Here is a 27,500-nt window from a genome sequence, read left to right on the forward strand (position 1 = left end):
CGCTGGGATCAGCGCTTCCCAGCGCACTCCCAGCGTTTGACAGTCGGAAAAATACGCTAGGTGGACACAGGCGGCTACACACAGTTTTAATATTACATGACGACTATTTTGCGACCCGCCACGTGGCGGACAGATGCCAAATCTAACTCGCCAAAGCTAAAATATGCCCGCCATTGGTGGGTGGCGGGCTCTAATTTCGGGCCCTGTTCATCAAAGGGGGAAAAAAAAGACGATACATGTCAACTCCTCAAAAATCGAATCAATAAATTCCTAGTCTGATCGAGAGAGGCGCCAGACGGTGAAATGTCCGACGACCGGCTCTTGTGGAACTCTCTGGTCATGATGCTCTCCCTGGGCTAGTAGGGTCATGATGCTCTCTCCCTGGGCTAGTAGGGTCATGATGCTCTCCCTGGGCTAGTAGGGTCATGATGCTCTCTCCCTGGGCTAGTAGGGTCATGATGCTCTTCCTGGGCTTGTAGGGTCATGATGCTCTCTCCCTGGGCTTGTAGGGTCATGATGCTCTCTCCCTGGGCTAGTAGGGTCATGATGCTCTCTCCCTGGGCGAGTAGGGTCATGATGCTCTCTCCCTGGGCTAGTAGGGTCATGATGCTCTCTCCCTGGGCTAGTAGGGTCATGATGTTCTCCCTGGGCTTGTAGGGTCATGATGCTCTATCCCTGTGCTAGTAGGGTAATGATGTTCTCCCTGGGCTTGTAGGGTCATGATGCTCTTCCTGGGCTTGTAGGGTCATGATGCTCTCTCCCTGGGCTAGTAGGGTCATGATGCTCTCTCCCTGGGCTAGTAGGGTCATGATGCTCTCTCCCTGGGCTAGTAGGGTCATGATGCTCTCTCCCTGGGCTAGTAGGGTCATGATGTTCTCCCTGGGCTTGTAGGGTAATGATGCTCTATCCCTGTGCTAGTAGGGTAATGATGTTCTCCCTGGGCTAGTAGGGTCATGATGCTCTCCCTGGGCTAGTAGGGTCATGATGCTCTTCCTGGGCTTGTAGGGTCATGATTAGGGCTGGCACGGATCACGGATAATCCGTGACCCGTACGGATCAGCCCCCACGGTTCGGCACACGGTTCGGAACGCCGTGGTCCGCGGAACCCCCCCCCCCCAGTCTCTCTGAAGGCTGTGGCTAGTGGCTACTAAAGACAACAAACTTATTTCAACACCTCTGAAAAAGCACAGGAATGCGAGCAGCATGTTGCGGGCTGCACAAGATAGCGAGAGCCACAACACGCACACACACACACACACACACACACACACACACACACACACGCGCACACGTTTCACGAACACATTATCATGCCTTGGACACATAACAACAAAACAACACGTGGTGCCACCGAGTAGCTTAACGTAGCATCAACGTTATGTTTCCAGACTCACCCGGTCTGGTCTGTAGCCTACCCGTGTCAAGTGACTACGTTAGCTAGCAACAGCCAGGAAGTTAGGCGCAGTGCCACCTAAAACAGGAAGTTGTTGTTCTGCCTTCAGAGTAAAAGCATAAATTGTGTCATGAGAAAAAAGATATTTTTTGAGCTGTGCAGGGCAACAAATGGTTAGAGAAGTATAATAGTATTAAAAATTAAAATCGAAAATCTAATTTTGAGAGAAAAAATCTGATATAGCCTATATATTTTTTTTTTGCTGATACGAAAAATCTGTGATCCGTGGCTCAAAATCCGTCACGTGATCCGATCCGTGGGTTTTCTGATCCGTCCCAGCCCTAGTCATGATGCTCTTCCTGGGCTTGTAGGGTCATGATGCTCTATCCCTGTGCTAGTAGGGTAATGATGTTCTCCCTGGGCTAGTAGGGTCATGATGCTCTCCCTGGGCTAGTAGGCTCATGATGCTCTTCCTGGGCTTGTAGGGTCATGATGCTCTTCCTGGGCTTGTAGGGTCATGATGCTCTATCCCTGGGTTAGTAGGGTCATGATGCTCTTCCTGGGCTAGTAGGGTAATGATGTTCTCCCTGGGCTTGTAGGGTCATGATGCTCTCCCTGGGCTATTAGGGTCATGATGCTCTTCCTGGGCTAGTAGGGTCATGATGCTCTTCCTGGGCTTGTAGGGTCATGATGCTCTTCCTGGGCTTGTAGGGTCATGATGCTCTATCCCTGGGCTAGTAGGGTCATGATGCTCTTCCTGGGCTAGTAGGGTCATGATGTTCTCCCTGGGCTAGTAGGGCCATGATGCTCTGATGCTCAGTGTTTCATCTGGCATGAGGGGGAGGAGGAAACTTCACCTGTGTTTCATCTCTCATGAGGGGGAGGATCTAACTTCACCTGATGTGTTTCATTTGGCATGAGGGTGAAGAGATGATTTTTATTTTAGGGTGAACTAACAAGATTCAAGATTCAAGATTTATTAAGTGTCCCTAAAGGGCAATTTGGGTTGCAAAAGGCGTAATACAAAGTACATACATAAAAACAAATAAGACAATAAAAACATTATAAGAACAGTCTAGAGCAGGGGTGGGCAATTATTTTTCATGGGGGGCCACATGAGAAACCCAGATTGTTGCCGGGGGCCGAACAAATATTGTCATGCCGTAACCCATGGATGGGTAACTTTGATGATAGAGAGGGCCACAAAAAATGTCCTCGCTACCAGGTTTTGCTGAGGGCCGAACGGCGCCAGCGTGAAAAATTTGGTGCATTTGAAGCCACGTTTAGAGGAATAACTCATTTTAAATTAACAGTTGTGATGTCATTATTCAGTCTTAGCCACCAATATTTCATCCTTTTCTCACTCACTCCTATGTCACCACCTGCTCTCAGGGCTTGAAATTAACTTTTTTGACCACCTGCCAATATGGCTGCTAGATTTTAAAGTTACCAGCCAATTAGAATTTCCACTAGCCAAAATGTTTTTCTTGAAATAAATCAGAATATGAGTGGGTTAATTTAAGCATAAGTATCAGTAAGTGGCCCGGGATGATCAAAGCCTGTGTTGAGGGTCACACGAACAGAAATGCAGTCTTGAAGCTAAATAAATCCAAAACCAATGAGTTAATTATTTAAATTTCTAATTCAATGTAGCCTTTTAGTCATAAAGATTATTGAAAGATATTCCATATTCCAGACTGAAATGCTATAACAGAAGTGGAGTATTGGCCTGAATGACATGAACATTTGGACATTTATTCAGCGGGTATCTTGCATGTTGCGTTCAGGTGCGATGTGCAATTTCTTTATTTTTTTTGCAATTCCATCGCGGGCCACACAGGTAGCGCTCGCGGGCCGCATCCGGCCCGTGGGCCGTAGTTTGCCCATGTATGGTCTAGAGCAGCAGTTTAAAGTGCAACACAACAGTTAAAGTGCAAATGACAACTGTAGCAGCGATCTAAAGTGCACAGTAGAGATATAAGGTGCACAGTAGCAAAGTGCAGTGTGGCGAGTGACTGCCTTCACTCTCGGCACATTTATATTACAAGAAAGAGCTACAATGTCTCATTGTATCAAATCACAAAGCAAAACCGCGGTCCAGACCAAAGGGCAGAGAAAGTATATAAATATACAGATGTACAGATGTACTGTACCGTACCCCTAAGAATAAATAAGGATAAAATAAAAGGATAAAAGAAATAAAATAACAGCAACGGCAGATGGGGAAACATTACATTTGTACCCCACCAGCGTTCATCGCTCTGATAGAGACAGGCACAAAGGAGTTCTTGTATCTGTTCTTTTTAACTATGGCGGCACGAAGGCGGAGCCCGGAAGGAAGCAGCTCATATTCAAATCTCAGAGGGTGGGCATCATCAGATCGGATGGACACAGCTTTTTTCAGCACCTGTTTGTTACAGATCTGGTCCAGGCTTCTGAAGTTTGTTCCGGCTATTTTTGAAGCCACCTTCACTATTCTCCCCAGGGAGTTCTTGTCTTTGGTACAAAGATTACCATAACAGCAGATGATGGAAAAGGAAATGACAGACTCCACAAAGGCACTATAAAACATTTTCATCTGTTTCTTTTTAGTCGACCTGAAATTTGGCCAGCTGCTGACCTTTCTTACACAGCATGTCAGTATTCAGATCAAACTTCAGCTTGCTGTCAATTACTGTACCCAGATATTTATGGTCACTATGTCGACAGGCTGACCGTTGACAATACTGCTCTGGGGAACAGGTTGGGAGCATCTAAAATCAATACAGACCTCTTTCATTTTAGAAACGTTGAGTTGTAGAGAAGTGTTTTCGCACCAAGAAACGAAGTCGTCGATGACTTGGCCGTGTCCTACATCATCAACAGTACTCCTTTAAGGGATTTTTCTCTGTGTGGATGATCTACGGTACAATTCAATATGCGATATGGGCTTCACGGTTCCATGCTCTCACAATACGATATACAGTAAAAGTTCAAAGACAACAAAGTCTGACTTGATTCTGTTTATTACAAAGTAACAATTTGGATGGAGAGCTTGTGAAACTGTGATGGTCAAGCATCTCATTTGTGATTATTACAGCAGAATAACATGGAGTTGATATCGCAATTAGTTTTTTCTGCCCCCCCTGATACGTATGGTCACATTGAATATACAGTATGAATATTTCATTACGATATATTGTCATCCGATCCCTATGGTCTGCTCGTCTCTTCGATCCGCAAATGCAATTAACATTTGCAATGCAAATAACAGCCTATTTCTCTATTTGGGGCTGTGCTGGCAGATTCATTATTGCAGGTATTTTGAAATAGCTTTGTCTGTGTAGAATGCCTGTGTCTGTGTGTGTGTGTGTGTGTGTGTGTGTGTGTGTGTGTGTGTGTGTGTGTGTGTGTGTGTGTGTGTGTGTGTGTGTGTGTGTGTGTGTGCGGGGGGGGGGGGGGATGTGTGTGTATACTGTACAGTATGTACGTGTGTGTTTGTGTGGAATATGTCAGTTTGCCTGCGGGAGGCGGCTGCGTAAATGCAAATTTTGCTCGGCTTTGCTCTGTGCAGGTGAGCCGTCTGCTCCATTACCTCAGCAAATCGCTCTCTCTTTCACACACACACACACACACACACACACACACACAGAAAATGTTGATATGCACACACACGCCTGGGGCTGCCTCTGGACGTTGAGTGTCCGCCGTGATGGCAGCTGCGGGGCTAAATCTCCTCATGTCACTTTCTAATAGGATTGTAATTGGATCTTTCTAGAAGTGGGCAGAGTCGAGGGATGGAGAGGAGCAGAGAGGAGAGGGAAGAGGCAGAATGATGCTGTGTGTGTGTGTGTGTGTGTGTGTGTGTGTGTGTGTGTGTGTGTGTGTGTGTGTGTGTGTGTGTGTGTGTGTGTGTGTCAGTTTCCCTTCCCATTGAATAGGTGAGATGGGTCTTCTTGCCTTCAACACTAAAAGTATGAAAGTGTGTGTGTCAGTCACAGACCGTACAATACGTATGGACATACTGTAGCCAATGTGACGCCACACTAGGGGTGCTCCGATCCGGCTAAGCCACGATCCGATTCCGATTCCTGGCAGGCGCGGACTGCATAATCGGGCACGTGGCCTGGCCTGCAAAAAAAAAAAAAAAAAAAAAAAAAAATTGGTGCCCCCAGTCAGGCCACTCACTGAACAGCAGGCCAGGCGCCGCCTACTGGTTTACTAGTGGTTTTATTACTTTATTCAGGGTTAAAGTGGGTGCATCTCATTGTGAAATTGGACTCGGCCCAAATTGGGCTTCAAACGGCCCAAATGGGGCTTCAAACGGCCCAAATCTGGCTTCAAACGGCCCAAATTGGGCTTCAAATGGTCCAAATTGGGCTTCAAACGGCCCAAATTTTTCGCCGCCGCCCTTCGGACGCCGGCACGCGCGTCGGCGCGTATCGGCCTGGCCTGCTTGGTATCTAATGCCCGGCCTGAATTAGAATCCCAGTCCGCCCCTGATTCCTGGGGTCACGATCCGATTCCAGAATCGATTCTCGATTCCAACGATTCTTGATTCCAGAATCTAGAATCGATTCTCAATTATGTCGTTTTATATTGCAATAACACACAAAGGTAAATATAAGACAAAAAATTACAAATGTATTAATGCTGAACTTCAAATTCAACTTCTGTATTACAGTCAGGGCCTAAATTCATTTTGCAAACTAGGGGGGAATTCCCCCCTTATGTTCTTCAGATAAGATGGATTCATAGGCTGGGGGGGATCTGTAGACTTTGAGAAGGATTTATAGATTTTGGGGGGAATACATTAACCAGAGTTCTTAAGTGCAAGAGGTGTTGGCACCGTGGCAGTACAGTACACAAATGACATGAACATTTGGACACTTATTCAGCCGGTATCTTGCATGTTGCGTTCAGGTGCACTGTAAAAAATAAAAAATAAAAAATAAAAATCCAGGAATCGTGGCATTAAGAATCGCGATCCTTTCAGAATAGATTGGTTTGAAGTCTCCAATTTGGCTTTTTGTCCATCACCATCTTGGTTATTTGGAGCCAGAAGCAGCTAGCGCGAGACCAGGGGTTTCCCACAGAGCCGCACCGCTATTGGTCCATGATCGGCGACCTGTGTGATCACTGGACAGGCGACCTGTCAATCACGCCCCAAAACATAGTCGCTTTCTCGTCTATTTGACTCTAAATGGAGATATAATTCATAATAAATAAATGAACATCATGCTGTATTGAAGAAGACTTGAAACTAGAGACAGAGACCATAAACTCGTTAGGAAAGTGTTCCCTCGGGTCATTCGAGAAGTACGGTCATTTCCCCATTCACTTCCATGTAACGGACTTCTTTTTGCAGCCAATGAAGTTGCCCCCTGCTGTCTGGCATTCAAAAGAATGCAGGTTTAAGTTACTTCCTCACTGGCTTCACAAATGGGGTTACGAGCTACCCCCTTGGTCTGTGCATACAAATGCCCAAGGAGGTGTGTGTCCATTGTGAGTTTCAGTGCATAATCATAATCATAATTAGTATTGATTCATAATAAGCGGTCATAGGGACAAATATTATAAACTTCAGGCTGGGTTCTCTGCCAGGGCGGCACTTAGCGATAAATAAGTCAATACACTCAAATTAAGGCAAAAACATGAGCTCAGTTATTCCCGGACCGGTCGTTGGCCAGTGAGGTCACAGGTTGGTATCACACAGTATAATTGAGGTCAAGTGTGGCCTTTTTGTGTGTGCCGCCATTCATCTTCTGGAAGTCCTGACACTGAGCTCATAGTGAGTCCTCATGCATCACTTTTGAAGGTTATAATGATGCCACAGTGATGATGTCATTGTTGAAGGTTATAATGATGCCACAGTGATGATGTCATCATTGAAGATGATGTCAACAGTGATGATGTCATCATTGAAGATGTTGCCACACAGATACAGATACAGACAACTTTAGACATTACAATCACACAGCACAACTCAATTTTCAAGTCTTTTTTAGCACGTTGTTCATTTTGTACATTATGGTGCAATTTAGAGTCAAATAGACGATAAAGCAAACGCCTAGGCGCATGATTGACATTGCCTGTCCTGTGATCGTGTAGCTCGCTGATCACGGACCAATAGGCGGCGCGACGGCTCCGTGGGAAACCCCTGGTCTCACGCTAGCTTCTCTGGTCTCACGCTAGGTGCTCTGGTCTCGCGCTAGCTTCTCTGGTCTCACGCTAGGTGCTCTGGTCTCACACTAGTGGTCTGGTCTCACGCTAGCTTCTCTGGTCTCACGCTAGGTGCTCTGGTCTCACGCTAATGCTCTGGTCTCACGCTAGCTTCTCTGGTCTCACGCTAGGTGCTCTGGTCTCACGCTAGTGCTCTGGTCTCACGCTAGCTGCTCTGGTCTCACAATAGCTGCTCTGGTCTCACGATAGCTGCTCTGGTCTCACGCTAGCTGCTCTGGTCTCATAATAGCTGCTCTGGTCTCACAATAGCTGCTCTGGTCTCACGCTAGCTGCTCTGGTCTCACGCTAGCTGCTCTGGTCTCACAATAGCTGCTCTGGTCTCACGCTAGCTGCTCTGGTCTCACGATAGCTGCTCTGATCTCACGATAGCTGCTCTGGTCTCACGCTAGCTGCTCTGGTCTCACGCTAGCTGCTCTGGTCTCACGATAGCTGCTCTGGTCTCACGCTAGCTGCTCTGGTTTCACGCTAGCTGCTCTAATCTCACAATAGCTGCTCTGATCTCACGATAGATGCTCTAGTATCACGATAGCTGCTCTGATCTCACGATAGCTGCTCTGGTCTCACGCTAGCTGCTCTGGTCTCACAATAGCTGTTCTGGTCTCACAATAGCTGCTATGGTCTCACGATAGCTGCTCTGGTCTCACCTTAGATGCTCTGGTCTCATGATAGCTGCTCTGGTCTCACGATAGCTGCTCTGATCTCACGATAGCTGCTCTGATCTCACGTTAGCTGCTCTGATCTCATGATAGCTGCTCTGGTCTCACGATAGCTGCTTTGGTCTCACGATAGCTGCTCTGGTCTCACATTAGCTGCTCTGATCTCACGATGGCTGCTCTGGTTTCACGCTAGCTGCTCTGATGTCACGATAGCTGCTCTGGTCTCACAATAGCTGCTCTGGTCTCACGATAGCTGCTCTGATCTCACGATAGCTGCTCTGGTTTCACAATAGCTGCTCTGGTCTCACGCTAGCTGCTCTGGTCAAACTCAAAGCTCCACAAACCACTGGGTGACGTCATGGTGGCTATCTATATTTTTCTACAGTCTCTGATCCTTTCTAACATCTAGACTGCTGCCCCTCCCCTAGTGCCCCCCGCTTACAGTAATCACAGCAGCTTTGTGTCAGTGCAGGATGCTGCCCCCTGTGGCCGCTCACAGTAATCATCACAGCTTTGTGTCAGTGCATGCTGCTGAGGGCGTGGAAGACGTGATGGCAGCTCCCTGCACGCGTCTTAACATCACACTACATGATCTTCTTATTGTGCGAGATGTGCTGGCTCACTCAGCCTCACTCACGTTCCCTCTGAAAGCACCTCAGAACTGGAAACCAGCAGGATGAGCGCCATCCATTCCGTCTCTCACGCCACTCGTTAATTAGCCGTTCTATGCTGCCCGCCTGCGGATACATTCTAGCTTGACAGGCACACAGAGAGGCTTAATTGGAGCGGACAAGCAGATACTTTGGTCTGCGCCCACAGCTCGCAGCTCTGGGATGATGCCCACCCGCGCTGCTTCAGAATAGGCCTAATGCCTCAGTGAAACAAGCACTTCCTCTGCAAATGAGGCGCAGGAAAGTGCATAAAACATGTGAAGTGCTTTCATGGCTGTGGGGAAGGAGGGGGAGGAGAGGAGCAGGATGGGGGGAGGGGTCGTGGATGCAAGTGGCGGTGTTTTCCCACATGCCTGACAGAGATGCGTGCAGGCGGGCTCGGGCGGGCGGGCAGACAAACAGACAGACAGACAGACAGACAGACAGACAGACAGAGACCAGCAGACATACAGACAGACAGACAGACAAAGACCAGCAGACATACAGACAGACAGACAGACAGAGACCAGCAGACATACATACAGACAGACAGACAGACAGAGACCAGCAGACAGACAGACAGACAGACAGAGACCAGCAGACATACAGACAGACAGACAGACAGAGACCAGCAGACATACAGACAGACAGACAGAGACCAGCAGACATACAGACAGACAGACAGACAGACAGACAAATGGCACCGAAAACATAACCTTCTTGGTGGAGGTAATAAAAGTTCAACTTTCTTCAGTAAGCAGTGTGCAGGAGCGTGTGCAGAGTGCGTGTGGGGTGGCTGACAGGTAAAGCAGTGTGGAGTGTGTGCAGAGTGCCTGTGGTGTGGCTGACAGGTAAAGCAGTGTGGAGCGTGTGCAGCGTGCGTGTGGTGTGGCTGACAGGTAAAGCAGTGTGGAGCGTGTGCAGAGTGCGTGTGGTGTGGCTGACAGCTAAAACAGTGTGGAGCGTGTGCAGAGTGCGTGTGGTGTGGCTGACAGGTAAAGCAGTGTGGAGCGCGTGCAGAGTGCGTGTGGTGTGGCTGACAGGTAAAGCAGTGTGGAGCGCGTGCAGAGTGTGTGTGGTGTGGCTGACAGGTAAAGCAGTGTGGAGCGTGTGCAGAGTGTGTGTGGTGTGGCTGACAGGTAAAGCAGTGTGGAGCGTGTGCAGAGTGCGTGTGGTGTGGCTGACAGGTAAAGCAGTGTGGAGCGTGTGCAGAGTGCGTGTGGTGTGGCTGACAGCTAAAGCAGTGTGGAGCGTGTGCAGAGTGCGTGTGGTGTGGCTGACAGCTAAAGCAGTGTGGAGCGTGTGCAGAGTGCGTGTGGTGTGGCTGACAGCTAAAGCAGTGTGGAGCGTGTGCAGAGTGCGTGTGGTGTGGCTGACAGCTAAAGCAGTGTGGAGCGTGTGCAGAGTGCGTGTGGTGTGGCTGACAGGTAAAGCAGTGTGGAGCGTGTGCAGAGTGTGTGTGGTGTGGCTGACAGGTAAAGCAGTGTGGAGCGTGTGCAGAGTGTGTGTGGTGTGGCTGACAGGTAAAGCAGTGTGGAGCGTGTGCAGAGTGTGTGTGGTGTGGCTGACAGGTAAAGCAGTGTGGAGCGCGTGCAGAGTGTGTGTGGTGTGGCTGACAGGTAAAGCAGTGTGGAGCGCGTGCAGAGTGTGTGTGGTGTGGCTGACAGGTAAAACAGTGTGGAGCGTGTGCAGAGTGCGTGTGGTGTGGCTGACAGGTAAAGCAGTGTGGAGCGTGTGCAGAGTGCGTGTGGTGTGGCTGACAGGTAAAGCAGTGTGGAGCGTGTGCAGAGTGTGTGTGGTGTGGCTGACAGGTAAAGCAGTGTGGAGCGTGTGCAGAGTGCGTGTGGTGTGGCTGGCAGGTTGATTTATTGCAAGGCGTTCAGATTGTCAGCGTGGTGTTGCGGGATGCAAACCCATGCTGGGATGTTCAGTGACATCCAATGACATAATGTCACATTGCAGTGGTGGATGGAGTCCCTGAGTAAAAGTACAGATATCCTACCAGAAAATGACTTTGTTAGAAGTTAAAGTCACCTATTAGAACATGACTTGAGTAAAAGTCTTAAAGTATGTGACATTTACTGTACTTAAGTATCAAAAGTAATTTTCTGATATTAAACGTAGTTAGGTTTTGAAAGTACAAGTATTGTAAAAGCCGTTGATAAAAAAGCAAGCAGTCAGAATGTTGAGAATGAGAATTATGAATCAAACCACATACACAGCCCAGCGGGAGCTATCTCTTCAGAGGCAGCCAGGCGAGAACAATCTGACCTGACAAACTCTGTCCATCTGACATGCCAACGTTACAGTGGATTACACCAACTGATCACAAAGTGTGCATTGTGATGAACATAACTTGCAAGCTATTCACCTTATGTAGCCACGCCCATTTGACCCGGTTGTGTGGTCGTGTGACGACTTTCGGCTAAAAATAAAATGGCTGGCTGCTCCAATATCATCTAACTCTGAATTAACTAATAATTTTGCCAATTGTATGTAACATACCAAATAAAAGCAAACAGCAATGTCTAAGAATGCAACGCCATGTAACTGGCTCGTTAAGTCTCGCATTCCAGGGAATTACGTTAACGTCTGCGGGTCTTATAGACGTAAGTGGCTCGAGCATTCGGAGGAGAGAAAACTATCTGAAGCTTTCTTTGTTGGAGTCCAGGTATGTTTTACAAGAAAGTGCTCGTCATTGTGGACGATAACGTTATCTGACCTGGCTAACAGTGGATACTCGCTTGCTTGCTGTGTACCGAGCTCAAAGTAGTAGGCTACGTTCTTTATTTTACCCCCTGCACTGTCCGCTACAAAAACAACTCTCTTCTTCATGACGTTCTTTCATATTTGGTGCCGTGACCGCCGGAAGTGGTAAAACAACCCGGAAGAATTTGGCCCACCCCTGCGTCTGAACATAAGGTGAATAGGAGCACTGCAAACCTGCTGGCTTGCAGGCGACCCATAGACCGTATAAATATATGGAGGCAGCTACTGTGACGTCACCCATTGGTTTTCGGACTCCCGTTTTGAGGCATTTTCACCGTCGCCATTTTGCTTATTTGGAGCGAGAAGTGACGTGAAAATTGGACGAGAACAGCTGCAGCTCCACCTGCTATTTGATCAGTGATTGTCGAGCTGCGCGATCACTGGTGACCTGTCAATCATGCCCCAAAACATAGTTCGCTTCATCGTCCATTTGACTCTAAATGGGAGCACAATTTACTAAGTGAACATCATGCTGCGTTGAAGAAGACTTGAAACTAGTGATTGAGACCATAAACTTCCTTAAACTTTCCTCCAAATGTTGAACTTTTTTCAGCTTGAGACGCCCAGAGCGCTTAAACGCCAGGTGCGGTCCTTGAAAGTGGAGCACGCTTAGCACGTCCTTACCATAGAGAATGAATTGCAGAAAGGCGCTGGCAGCTCAATTAAGCGCGTTGGGTCTGCACGGCCGCTTATTGAGTTTTGATTTAATTTGTCTCCAGGAGAAGACCCAGAGGCAAGACGCATGCGGACGGTGAAGAACATCGCTGACCTGCGGCAGAACCTGGAAGAAACCATGTCCAGCCTGCGGGGGACGCAAATCAGCCACAGGTAGGAAGACACACATGGTACACTCCCATATTGCAGGATTGGAGTGATTTTTTATTTTTTTTGTCTGTCAGTTCAGGTTAGTTTAATGTGAATTTGTAGTTTGGTTTAGTGTCATTTCACAGTGCTAAAACTATAGCAAAGTGATAAAAATGCGGAAAATCTAATCCTTGGGAAATGCACACATGGAGAAGGGGGCGACGTCGAGAGAGAGATTTCAGCATTGGAATAGAAACAAGACTTCCCATTCACATCCGCATCCAGATTGGACTCGATCCAGTGACCTTCCAGACACCAGCCCACTTCTAGATGCAGAAATAGACGTGTTTCATTTCATTTCAGTTGCTTTCTTGTTTTCGTGGCCAGGCTACTGTAGTGTGTTCCTGCCAAAGCAGTGGCATTCTGGCTATGGAAGTCAGAGCCGTCAGTCAGCTCCACCAATCAGGACATTCATGCATTTAAGCATACTGTAAACCTTCAGATCAAAATGGCTTTAAGACATGGGGGTCCCAACCTTTTTTGGCTCGTGGCCCTACTTTGACGTCGCAAAAATCTAGGCCACAGAGACATTCAAATTCCGGTACACTGACTTTAATCTCAAAACTCTAACTTTTTTCTCCAAATTCTGACAGTAACTCGGAATTCTGACTTTAAAGGCCCATTCCGTCGGTTCTGGTGAGAAATAAATGTGCACAAAGTGTTTTTTATTGGCAATGAGTGAATGCGCCTTGACGTAACTTAAAAATGGCGACCAGGGGCGTTTCTCTCCGACCAGCCGTTCAGAAGATACATGGAAATACCGCAGTTTCGAAGGGGTTAGCATTTCCCGCCACAGCTAGAGGATGTGACGTCTGCGCGCGTTCACGAGCTTGCCTCTTGTCCTAGACGGCTAACAGGAAATGGCTAACGTTACGTTCGTCGCTAGCTGCTAGCAAGAGGAAACAACAACACAGACTTCAGAAAAAGTCCACACTAAATAAATAAATATGTATCTAATGAAGCCCGTCTGGCCAGACAGCAGCAATGTGACCGACATCGGGGGGAAACTAGAGTCAGGACTGTGTTTTCGGTTCATGAAGGGAACTTGCTGCTTGTAGCTACTGTAATGTGGTTTTGACCAGATAACGTTAGCTGCTTGCTAATGGGTTTTCAAGATTCAAGATTTTTATTGTCACTCCGTAGTACAAGTATGAACTCTGCTAACATTACCGTCTTGTGTGAAGTAATGCAACCTAACGTTACTACCGTTATGCTTATGGTCACGGAACATTATTGTTTGACTGCAGTTAGCTGCGGTGGTGAGTGCCTATTATAACCATAACGTTAGCTTGATGCTATACGCGGCTAACTAATAGATTTAGCTATATTTATAGAAATTACCACCAGCCCCACTAATAACGTTACTGTCTTGTGTTGATAATGAATCTAACAGTCGGAAATATGCCTAACGTTAGCCTACTGTCTGTTATGCTTACGGTACATTGTTTGACTGTTCAGTTTGGTCAACTCCAGGCATTACACGGTACCGTACATACAGGGGGAGCAGGCTATTTCCTGGCTTGTGCTAACGTGAGTATCCACTTCCCCGCAGCCAGCAGGCGCTGACTGCAGTTAGCTGCAGTGGGACTCCACATAGTAACGTTAGCTTGATGCTAATCGCGGCTAACTAATATTAATTTACATTTATAGAAATTACCACCAGCCCCACTAATAACGTTACCGTCTTGTGTGGATAATGAATTTAACAGTTGTAAATATGCCTAACATTACTGTTATGCTTATGAAACATTGTTTCATTGTTCAGTTTGGTCAACTCCAGGCATTACACGGTACCGTACATACAGGGGGAGCAGGCTATTTCCTGGCTTGTGCTAACGTGAGTATCCACTTCCCCGCAGCCAACGCAAGCCAAAACACGGCCAAACATGCCACAATAACGTCCCCTAACTCATCCAGAATCCTTCCTGGGCATCTCGAGGCTGATCTGGCCGATACATTTTCCAGGTTGCCGTTTTCAAGTGACTTTTATGAGTTAACGTTACAAAGCAACCAACAGCTCTGCTGTTGCCAGGCAACTGCTTGTGCGCGTGCGAGTATGGTGCCCGCGCGTCAGCTCGTTCACACACTGCCTGCAGTTACTCTAACGGCCACCGGCGTCAGTAAGAGTGAGTATTGACGGAATGGGCCTTTAATCTCAGAATTCTGACTTTATTCTCAGAATCCTGATTTAAAGTTAGAATCTCAAAGATTCTAACTTTTTAGTTTTTTTCTAAGAATTTTTTTTAAATTAAGAGTCACTCACAATGTTGATTGATGCTATGCTATGGTCCATTGATGAAAGCCTTTGCAATAGTGACATTATGTGACATTAGTAATGTCGAACCAAAAAGTGGTGTAAAAAAATAAAAAAATAAAAAAATAAATCAGGCGACCCTATTTGAATTCCAGGCGACCATACTCCCGTTACTCTCCATTTTTCACAGTGAGCCAACTCAAATGGCTGTTTCTCAGTTTCTGTGTGATATTTCAGTGATACAACTCAAATGGTTGTTTCTCAGTTTCTGTGTGGGATATGTGTCATGGTACCTGGCAACCCAACCTGAGGCGGAGGTGAGCATGAAACGACCCTGCCTGACGTGCGTCACTCATCGCTGCGTTTGCTCGAACCCTCCACTCCGCTCAGTTTGCCGCTGGGAATGGATGAAACAGGTCCCAAGAAGAAGAAATAGACGTCCAAATGTCAGTTCACTTGGTCCGAGACCTCCCCTTTCTAACTGCGAGACACATCCGCAGACTTGTAGATGTACTCGCTATTTTGTATAAACCAACGTGTGACATAATCTAGAAATATCAACCCCGAGTGAGTGAGTGAATGCTTGCTTGCTTATTGTTCTTATTTACTGGAAAATGGAAGTGGAAACTACCATGGTAAACAAGTCTGCCCACCAGTAGTTATAATTATTAATAAGAACAATAGACAATGCTTATCCATCTGTAAGAAAAGCTGCCTTTATCACAACCTAATCTTGGCAGGTGTGACATTCTCCCACTCTGTTGAAACTTGGCATCGAACACGCGGCTCCCCGCCTGCCTCCTGTTGGACCCTGTTATAGAACTAAATGAGCGGAGGTGCAGGGCAGCTCTGACTCAGCTGCCATTGGTTATTTTGAGACACACACACCTCCAGATATTCTGCTCACTGTCAACATCACCTTTTAAGTGCGATCACACGCACAGTTTCTTGTCCTTTTGTCTGAACCACAGTGGCATTTTTCTATTTGGTTCGTTTAGGCTCGTACTGCCCAATTGCAAGCGAAGCCAGCCTTACAAATAAAAGTCACACATGAAGTCACAAGTACCTCATTTATTGGACATAATCACCGATGGGTGAAGTAGTGGAAATGCCTGCTGTCAATCAAACAAAGGGGCGGGACCTTCCTCTTCAAGCCACTGCACTGAGATCCCGATGTAAACATTGTCGCCATCTAAACATAAGACCTTAAGCCTTTGTTCACACCAGGTGGTGCTATTCAGAAGCAGAGCAACTGGCTGCAGACTATTATTTCACAAACTGGTGAGGCAACCGTTGTAATGTGTGTGCATCGTTCATTTTTACTATGTTTTTTTCTGTAACTGTAAGGGATTACATGCAGTTACTGTTTTTTTTGCAATCTGATATGTAATCCCGTTACATGTAATCCGTTACTGCCCGAGTCTGAGAGCAGTGATATGCGGGAGGATTCGGGGTCACCTCACACCTTAAAAGACCGTCCCATCTGTGAGATATGGCCAGCATTACGAGGCTGACAACAGCCAGTGTCGAGGCTGCAGCCCAGGCCAAGACAAAATGATAACCATTGGTTTATGTCAAGTCCCCGGCCAGCGGCTCTCCTCTCTCCTCTCTCTTTCTCCCGCTCAGTCTATTATTTTGTGTTTTGCCCCATTTACAGAGGAAGATGGTGGCCAGGCTGCCGACAGCCATGACAGATGGCGGCCTGCTCGTACGCGCCGCGCGCGCGTGTATTTATTTCCCACTTTTCTCCTCAGACAAGTCTCAGCCAGGCGCGATCAATAGAGCGCCATTGTCTTTCCACAGCATTTAATTCAATGGGACCCATGGGGGTCTGGGATGGAAGTGTGTGTGTGTGTGTGTGTGTGTGTGTGTGTGTGTGTGTGTGTGTGTGTGTGTGTGTGTGTGTGTGTGTGTGTGTGTGTGTTTGGGGGGGGGGGGGGGTTCTCGGGTGGAAGTGTGTGTGTGTGTGTGTGTGGGGGGGTGATACGTATCACGTTTCTACATGACACGTCACACGACTCTACTATTGAAAGAGCACAGTGGCCAGTAAAGGCGTATGTCCAACGGTTGTGGCTACGGCTCCGTGCAGCTGCCTGAACAGACCCACACCAATACGTCAGATGCATGCGGGATCCGACAAAAATATATAACAGGTGCGTATTTTTTCCGTACCGCATGTATTGCCCATCTATTAACATGGGCGATAGTCTGTGTCGGGAGTTTTACCGCACGGAGCCGTACCGCATCCGGTGGACATTTGGCGGACAGGGCCGGGGTGGATGGAGGGCGTAAACACATGCATTTCGGACCAGAGGGCAGTGTTCAATTCCTACTGATGGTCACAGCATTTCCAAAGTCTACATTTCAATATTTAACGTTGTTATGAAGCCTTACCTGTAAACCATAACCATGCAAGTTGTTTTAGTTGACTAATCATAACCACATTGTTTTATTATGATGTTTTAATGTAATGGTGCTGTAACTCGGCACGCTATTTCAAAGTGATGTTGGAAAATGATGGTTAATTTGAAATGTTGATATGAAATGTGTTTTTGGTTGAATGTGTCTGTGGGCTGCAGAAACGGCTGTGCAGCACATTCACATCATCACAGACAGGCAGCATGGAATAATGGAAAGTGCATCATCTTCCCTCCAAATTAGCATCCTGTGTGTGTGTGTGTGTGTGTGTGTGTGTGTGTGTGTGTGTGTGTGTGTGTGTGTGTGTGTGTGTGTGTGTGTGTGTGTGTGTGTGTGTGTGTGTGTGTGTGTGTGTATATGTGTGTGACCACTTCCACATATTTATATTCAGTAAGTGAGGGATAACGCCTCAGATTATGCAAACCAATTCAGTCCATAACAAGAGCCAGGCCAAAGCGTGCTAATCTCTCTGTCTCCTGCATAAGGACCAGGCGTAATCAGCGTGGAGCTTCTTCCACCTTCAGAGTAATGAACATGCGTTGTGTTCGGGCGCACGCAGCTCTCATACTCAGCACTCTCTGTTCAGGGATCCTCTATCCATCCACACCTGTCCATGCAACAAACATGTCCATGCATCCACACCTGTCCATGCAACAAATATATAACCGCTAAACTCTAGAGTTCGTTAGCAGGACCACAGCTCTGCCAACAGTAGATCTTTAACCTGTAAACTCTAGAGTTCGTTAGCAGGACCACAGCTCTGCCAACAGTAGATGTTTAACCGGTAAACTCTAGACTTCGTTAGCAGCCAAAAGAAAGTTATATTTATATCTAGCATTGCTCAGCAATAAGCGAATCCCTCCTGTCAACATGGCGTCACCTCCCACTGCGTTTTGAACTCCACAAAGCCTAGTCTCAATGTATTTTAAAGGGATCGTTTTTTGTGGTTAACAAAAGCCATGATTGCTACGTACCATTGATGATGTTGATTGGTAGAGTTCTTTCTCAGCACAATCCATCTAGTTTCTAGTTTTCTATCAGCTAGTTTATTTTGGCTTCTTGACACTTTAACATGGCAATACTGTAGGTGTTTGGGTAAGAGAGGTGTGAATGTGTGTGTGTGTGTGTGTGTGTGTGTGTGTGTGTGTGTGTGTGTGTGTGTGTGTGTGTGTGTGTGTGCGCGCGCGCACACACATGTGTACATGCGCGTGTGCATGTGTGTGTTGGTCTCAGGAGGTGTTGACAGTGACGTGTCATGAATATGGCCGCCCTTTCACTGCCCTTCTCATGTCGGCACTCAGCCTGCTCACCAGAATAACATTTCTGCATTGTAGGTTTCTGCAATCCACACATAACGTACAGTAGAAAGTGTGTGTGTGTGTGTGTGTGTGTGTGTGTGTGTGTGTGTGTGTGTGTGTGTATATATGTGTGTGTGTGTGTTGGTCTCGTACAGTAGAATATCACATTTTTGAACTCTAATATGTTGCATATGACATTTCTATATATGTGTATATCAACGTTATACACGTCAGTCTGCTATTGAAATAGCCAACCCGATCTCCAGAAAAATTGTAAAATAGCAACGTTTGTGGAGCAACGTTGCTATTTTACAATTTTGGCTCAGAAATTGTAAAATGGTAACGTATGTGTCTACAGCGGTGGCCGTGGTTTGGGCGTGGTTTACGGAGATTTTCTGTTTCTAACCCCTCCCCCTACTCTAATCCTAACCCTAAAATCTCAGAACGTTACTATTTTACAATTTTCGAGCCGAAATTGTAAAATAGCAACGTTGGTCCAAAACGTTGCTATTATACAATTTTCTGTGAGACTGTGTTGAAATAGCGTGGTGGCCAGTAAGGGTGTTGTGGGCAGTAAGGGTGTTGTGGGCAGTAAGGGTGTTGTGGCCGTGGTGGATGGAGGCCTTACACACCGGAGGGCCATGTTCCATCCCCAGGGTTTCCAAGGTCAACTGTAAGTCACATTAAAAAAAAACATCTTATTTGAGCCTAACCCAAACCATAACCCTAACCTTAACCAAGGTGTTTTACTTGCCTGAACATAACCAAAGTGTTAGTTGTTTTATTTGTCTTTAATGTTTGCAGAAACGTAAAATGCTATGTTTTAGAACCGTAAAAGCCCGATATTTCATGTCAAATTGCCGTACAGATACATATCAGACGTAGACGTATCCGAGGCATACAATGCCGCCATTTTATTCTGGCAACTGGGTTGCAGTGCTGGGCACCATAGGCGGGGTTGTAGTGAGTCTAGCCTCTGTGTGTGCCTTCTATGCCCTTTTACTCACTCACGCACGCACGCACACGCACACACACACTCACACACACACACACACACACACACACACACACACACACACACACACACACACACACACACACACACGTACGCACACACACACACACACAGCTGCTCTCACACCTCTCTTATTGCAATGTGTGAGATGCTGGTTGAAGATGGCACGGCCACCTCAGGGAAGCCACATCTGTATCTGTCCTGCTATCTGTCTGTCTAAATAAACAAACTGAAACACAACATTCTAACCTTTGACCTTTACACCTAAATGACTTGTGACATCTCCAAACAGTTCCTCTCAGAGGTGGAGCAAAAGTCGGAAGTCTGGACCCACCTCACGGTTCCTCTTGAAGCCATTTTGATCGAAAGGCTTCTGCTTAAATGTGTCTCTATATGTTTTGACTAATCCACCATTCCATTTAGTCATCAGCAGGTTAGATGCAGGAGTTGCCGACACACATTCGTTGTAAAGCACGCACGGAGCAGTTGTACTATCAACATAAAATTTAATAAACAAACTCCGGTTTACTTTTCCATATGAACAAAATAATATAAAACACAGGATCGACAAACTAGTATATCTTGTCTTATAAGTGAAGCGATGCGGTCGGAAAACTGTAGCTCTCCGCCGTCTAACCCCACCTGTTCCACATTTCATTCATTAACTTAAGTTACTACAGAGGGGAGGAGCGTCACCCACGTCACCCCCCAGTCATCATCAGGTAAGTATATCAGGTAACTATTCATTTCAATATCAATTTAAATACAGGTAAGTCGTAATGGTAAGTAAATCTCATTAATTACATATTTCATCAATCTGAATAAAAATAGAATTCAAAATATATTTTCTTTTACAGGTTTCCTTATTTAACTTAAATATTCCCAACATGGCTCCAACATACCGGCCCCTAATTGGAGACGCCATAGCAAAACAATTATAGTTATATCAATAACATTACATGGAGCCAGAATACACATGAAATTATAAACAAGAAATATCAGAAATCAATTCATCACATTCAGTAATGTTCAATATACATTTTTTTTCTTTTTTAGCATTTCATAATGTCCCAACTTGAAACCCCCCCCCAGTCCATATTCATCATGCCCCAACTTGACCCCCCACCCCCCAAAGTCACAGCGGCAAACGTGTTCATGGTGGTAAGACCACGATACGCAGTCCATTGAAAAGGAAAGGAATGTCCAATGGCAGTAGATGTGGTGTGAGTTCATGTATGTAAAGATGGGTGACAGGGGTGGTGTGCAGGGGGCAAGGGCATAGTGGGCAGGGGCAAGGGCATAGTGGGCAGGGGCAAGGGATTTGAACATTTTCATTTTAAGCTCAATCTTCAGCTTCCAGAAGCAAGCAGAGCTTATCAACGGGCCTTTGGAGTGTGTTTGTCTTGGTTTGAACTAAAACACTCCGAACCAGCCCTTTACAGTCCGGCAAGGTCTTGACCACATGAGCTAGGGGCCATGAATTCCTTGGTGCAGTTTCGTCCACTATGACGACTACATCATTGACGTTGAAGTTCTTTCTTGTCTTGAGCCACTTTTGCCTTTGTTGCATGAGTGAAAGATATTCTTTAGTCCACCTTCGCCAGAACAGGTCTGCAAGGTATTGCACCTGTTTCCATCTTCTTCTTGCATAGAGTTCATCTTTACAAAAGAGTCCAGGTGGCAAGAGGGGTTTGGTCTTTAACTGCAGCAGGTGGTTAGGCGTTAAAGGCTCTAGATCATTTGGATCAGTTGAAACAGTTGTGATGGGTCTCTCATTGAGAATGGATTCGACCTCGCATAGCGCAGTCTGTAGCACATCATGATCCATCGTTTTATTTGGTTGTGAATGTATTTCAGTACTGACGTACTGTCTGTCCAGAATGTAGCATTCTCCAGTTCCATAGCTCCCTTCGTAACATTCTGTCAATTTTCACAGCAAGCGTTGCAGCTGCAAGCTCAAGCCTTGGGATGGTGATTTGTTTTAGCGGAGTTACCCTGGATTTGCCCAGCCTTGCTAGTGGCACTCCTAGAAGCGGGTTAGCCAAATCTGGACCTGGGAGAAGTTCTGTATTGATAGATTGACCCTTGTATGACGATGAACAGTCAAAGACAACTCTGAGTTTTTTCTTCCGCTTGTGGTAAACCCTGTGATGAGGGATATACCACATATGGCCGTCATATCTTTGGATCTCCTTTTGCGGCACTTTTTCTGCATGACCTTTAGTCAGTACTTTTTCCATAAAGGCTTTGTATTCTGTAGCATAAGCAGAATCTCTTTTGAACTTCTTTGCAAGGTTCACTGTGCGTTGCACTGCCATTGCATAGTTGTCTGACAAGACAACATCTTTGTCTCGAAAAGGCAAAGGCAAGTTGTAGTGTCCGTTTTTGAAAACAACTGAACTTGTGGCTAGGTCCATGAATTTCTTGTCTTCACATGACATCTCCCTTTTCTCCTCATGCTCCCTTTCAGGGAAGTCCTGGTTGTATTGTTTAATCAGCATGTCCTTAATATTTTCCATTGAGATCCGATTAACTGACACTGACTTTGTTCCAGATTCCTCCATAGCAGAACAAGAGTTGAGTGGGCCATTGACCACCCATCCTAGACGTGTCTTGACTGCGTATGGTCCATTTCCTTGACTGTTTATTATTTGCCAAGGTTCCATGGCTTTAGGAACGTCCATTCCTATCAAGATTTCAATGTCCGCATCGATCTCCTTCAGTTGGATTCCACTGAGATAAGGCCATTTTTTCAGATCAGACTGGTTGAGTAGATTTTCCTTGGAAACGGGAATCTTGGCTTGTGTATATACTTTAGGCAAGTCAATATATCCACCCCCATCTAGATTGCCTACCTCAAGTCCTTTGAGTTCATAGCTCTTGACAGGTCCTTCTTGTCCCATTGTTCGCAGGAGAATTTGCGTTCTGCGTCCTTTTGCATTCAGCTGATTCATGAGGCTTTCAGTGCAAAATGTCGCCGAGCTTCCTGGATCCAGAAAAGCATAGGTTGTAATAGACTTGTTTCCTTTTGCGACTTTAACTTGAACCGGCACAATTGCTAGTGCACATTCTTTGCCGGCCCCTGTTCCTTGATCTGCTGAGACTAATGCACTGTTGATGGAGGTTTCATTTGAATTTGTGGGAGTCAGGTGTTGTGCAGTTTCCTGTTTTGAGCTTTTGCCATCAATGTGCAGCAATGTTGGATGCTTTCGCTGACATGTCTGGCAATCCAGTTTTCTTTTGCACTCTTTGCTCATGTGACCTTTCTTTAAGCATCCAAAGCAGTGGCCATTCCTTTTCAGATGTTCCACCTTTTTCTCATGTGGCTCTGATCTAAATCGAAAGCAATCCCATATTGCATGTTTGCCTTTACAGAAGCTACATGAGGCCTGAATAGCAACGTGTATGCTAGTGTGCTGCTGCACTTTAGGTGTTTGTTGTTTGGTGCTGCATTCTTCAGCTGCTGCCACAGTGGTAACAAAGCTACTGCGTCTTCTCGGTGCTCTTAAGTCAGATGTTTTAATCTTTGAGATCAACCTTTTAGGTTGAGTAGTTGGATCTTTATCTTTAATGTCTCCAAACACAGGGTGCAGTAGGATGTTAGCCTGTGTTTCCATAAATTCCACCAGATGTATGAATCGAGCCCTTGTGTTTGTTTTTTGGAATTTCTCATACGCTGTAGTCCGCCATCGTTCTCTGAGCTTGTATGGGAGCTTGGATAATATCAGTCTTAAAGTAGATGTAACATCCAGTTCATCCATGTACTCCAAGTCTTGCATAGCATTGCAACATTCCCTCAGGTATAAGGCATATGCATGGAGTGATTTCCCCTCATCTGCTTTAACAGCTGTCCAGTTAAGTGCTTTATCCAGGTATGCATTTGCGATCTTCATCTCATCACCAAAATGTGTCTTTAACAGTTGCATAGCTTCTGAATATCCTCTTCGCACATTCATGTGCAGACAGCTGCTCACTATAGCTCTGGCTGGACCTGCTGTGAACTGTTCAAGAAAGTAGAGCCGATCCTGGCAGCTACTTGTCTTGTCCTCAATTGAGTATTTAAATGCAAGCATGAAAGACTGATAAGATAGCGGATCCCCATCAAACACTGGGACTTCTCTTTTCGGTAATAGGGAGATATTTTGCTGTCTTATCATAAGATCAGCAATTTCATTTTGTTTTTGCACCATAGCACTGAGATCTTCGTGCGATACATTACTGACATCATGATCTTCCAACTGTGGAAGAGATGCACTTGTGGCTCTTTGAAGGCTACTGCTGATGTGTCCCACTGCCCCCTGTCGTTGGGTATTAGGTACTGCAGGCCCTTGAGAACTACTGTGGATGTGTCCCACTGCCCTCTGCAGTGGGGTCTTTGGTAGTGCAGTCAATTGAATGAATTCCACAGGAGAAGTGTCAGAATCCAGTGTATATTCCACCTTTGGTGCTGATTCCACCGTTCCTTGATCAAAATATTCATTCATAGCATCCACTTGTGACTCAGACTCATCATTGCTTAGGAGTACTTTCATTTTGGCATCTGCTGCTGCTATTTGTGCCTCCAACTCCACTTTTTCCATCTTTGCTTTGATCACAGTTTCTTCCATCCTTAAAGCATGTATGTCCTTTAAAGCAGCAGATCGGGCCTCCAGAGCTGCCTTTTCAGCTGCTGCCATTTTAGCTGCAGAGGAGGCCCTAGAGGAGGCTCTTGATGATGATTTTGAGCCTTTTGATGATTTTGAGCCTTTTGTTGCAACAGAGATACTGTCCTGGGGACTGACTTTTGTCTGTGCAATTTGTTCATTTCTCCAAGTTTCAACTTGCATTAAAAAATTTGTGAAATTCATCATTCTGGGTTTATACCACTCAGTCTGGTCTTTCTCCTTTTCATCCTCTGATAAAAGCTGTTGCACCCGTTGATGCACATCATTGAGTTCATCAACAGCTTGGCTCAACACATCCACATTGCTATTAACATGATCCACATTTCCACCATCCACAAGCAACGGTTTTGTCTCATTTAATTTCCTTGTGCATCCTGCAAGTTTTCCTTTGCGAGTTGCAATCAGAGATTTTAGGAGTTCCTCTGCCTCAGCAGCAGTCTTAGGTGGGCTGGTCATTTTGTCTTAGACACTTCCTCCCTTTTTATCCCCTATCCACAAGTTGCTATTATCTTCTTTGACATCAGTTTAATTAGTATCAATTTTACTCCATAATCCTCCGCTATTTTGCGTTGCATGTATTTACACAGACATCCTTTAAGTCATCAGCTGCGCTGTTGGCATGCTTCCATTCAAAACACCTTCATAGCGCGTAAAAGCGCTTCCATTCACATTTCCCCGTTGCGGACTGTAGCGCGTCATAGCGCTTCACTTCGCCATCCAGTAAGTAAAGCCCAAGCGTATTCATTCATAAATCGTTTATTTGGCTTGGTTTACTCACGACCGCCGTTTCCATTCACAAAGCTGGTCGCGTCCGGGGATCCACTTCACACGGACATCAAGCTTGAATCCTCCTTTCCTCGTTTGTCTTTCTTGAAAACCAGCTCGCCCGTCATTGCTTTTTGCGTCTTTGCGCAGTTTTCCGACTTTGTTTTGACTAATCCACCATTCCATTTAGTCATCAGCAGGTTAGATGCAGGAGTTGCCGACACACATTCGTTGTAAAGCACGCACGGAGAAGTTGTACTATCAACATAAAATTTAATAAACAAACTCCGGTTTACTTTTCCATATGAACAAAATAATATAAAACACAGGATCGACAAACTAGTATATCTTGTCTTATAAGTGAAGCGATGCGGTCGGAAAACTGTAGCTCTCCGCCGTCTAACCCCACCTGTTCCACATTTCATTCATTAACTTAAGTTACTACAGAGGGGAGGAGCGTCACCCACGTCACCCCCCAGTCATCATCAGGTAAGTATATCAGGTAACTATTCATTTCAATATCAATTTAAATACAGGTAAGTCGTAATGGTAAGTAAATCTCATTAATTACATATTTCATCAATCTGAATAAAAATAGAATTCAAAATATATTTTCTTTTACAGGTTTCCTTATTTAACTTAAATATTCCCAACATGGCTCCAACACTATAAATAGTGAAGTTGATCCTATATGAGAGCAGCTACGTTAAAGAATCTCAGATATAAGATACCATAGTAGTTTTGATTTGTATCACTTTTTTGGTCACTGCATAATTAGGGGTTCAAGCCCTATTGTTTTTGTGCTGGTTTATTCTTCTTCTTTTTCTTCTTCTTCAGATTCAGATCAGATTCAGATTTATTTCGCCCCCCACACACACAAACAGTTGACATGTGGATCAACATCAAGATACAATTGTGTGGAGTGCCAGGTCTCCAAAGAAGCTACTTAAAGCTTATAGCAGGAGCCTGAGCAAAGACTTAACACAACTTAAATACAAGTTACTGCATACAGTATAACACAACAACAATTACACAACAGTTAACAGACAAACAAAACAAATCCCAGATCAATGGATAAGTATAAGTATACTTATAATACATATTATTACTATATACGGTACTATATTATATATCATATACATTATATATTATATATACTATATATTATAATATACTATATTATTATACATACTGATTAAGCAGTTGTTCTTTCATTTTTTTCTTGAAAACAGAGATGGATGGAGATGTTTTCAGGCTCTCATCAAGCCCATTCCAGATCCGCGGCCCTCTATTGGTTATACTTAGACTGGTGCATTTCAGTCGTCTTTTCTTACCATAAATAAGATGTGTATTTCTGGTATTAAAAGAATGAGCGGGACGGTTGACTGGGATGAGCTTGGAGAGTCTTGGATTTAAATTATGGACAACTTGATACATCATGATTGCGTTTTGGTGAATATTAAACTCAGCAAGCCTCAGAAGATTATAGCTATGGAAGAGGGAACATGTGGGTGCGTTGAAGTCCGACCAGGATACGGCTCGTATTATTTTCTTTTGTAAGCTTTCCTCTTGAGCTTCCTCTTTCTTCTTCTTCTTGTTGTTCATCTGCCTCAACGCAAATTCCCGTGAGTTGGTAAATAGTAGAGACCTGACATTTGGCCCAATGACAGATATTGTTGGCTGGTAGGTGCTCAAAAAAGATTTTTCGAATCGGCCTGAAGGTGGCGCTATAATCGACAGTTTTACGTTAAAGGCCATAACTTCCACGCCGTTGGTCCGATTTTCAAACTTTTTTTTTCCAGATGTTCAGGGGGACCTGCTCTACAAATTTGCCATAAGGACCCTCAATGTCCGCCTGGAAAGTTTTTGAGATATTTGGAAAAGTTTGGAAAACACATTTTTTGCATCTCCTCCTAGACCGTTGGACCGATTTCCACCAGAATCGCCAGGAAGCATCTATGGAGCAAGCTCTACAATCGTGATTGGTGGATTTTTGAAATCTACTTTAGTTTCGGAGATATTGATCGTTAAAGTTGTGAGAGGGCGTGGCCTCACAGCTAAATTGTCATAACTTCATGACCGATTAAGGAATCTTCACGAAACTTGCAGGAGGTCTTCGGAGACCATCCTAGACCATGTGTGTCAAATTTTGTGCAATTCGACCAAAAGGGGGCGCCATAAACACCAGAAATGGGCGTGGCTTAACACATTCACTGCCAGCCTTTTTTTTTTTACTGTAGGTAGCTTTTGCCAGAGGGTTTTTTTGAGGATTCTGGCTCATTTTACAAGAGCCAAGGATAATTTTCTGCTTGGAGTTTGTCAACACAAAGTTCACAAAAGTACTAATAGAATGTGTGCTTTCTCTGTCTAAAAGAGTTAGTTTGTAGAGTTAGTAGTTATGTAGATATTAGCCGTTGAGTACAGCATGGTTTCAGCGTCTGAGACAAAAAGCTGAGATAATCGCAGTTTTGTGAAATTCAATATCAAACAGTCACTTTAACCATTTATTTTTGGCATCAGTGAGACATCAGA

The 27,500-nt window shown here is 45.3% G+C and overlaps 1 protein-coding gene across 1 annotated transcript in view; it reads left to right on the forward strand.

Moving 5' to 3' along the window:
* Positions 1-27,500, forward strand: part of nav3 (neuron navigator 3) — a gene marked incomplete at its 5' end in the record, with an annotated part of 744,909 nt that overhangs the window by 515,239 nt on the left and 202,170 nt on the right. Inside the window, one exon of the mRNA XM_083631970.1 lies at positions 12,410-12,518. Within this exon, the coding sequence (XP_083488096.1) occupies positions 12,410-12,518 (109 nt within the window). The remainder of the gene's footprint in view (positions 1-12,409; positions 12,519-27,500) is intronic.

This window comes from Poromitra crassiceps (genome assembly GCF_964638095.1).
Source record: "Poromitra crassiceps genome assembly, chromosome: 2".
Classification (NCBI taxonomy): Eukaryota; Metazoa; Chordata; class Actinopteri; order Beryciformes; family Melamphaidae; genus Poromitra; species Poromitra crassiceps.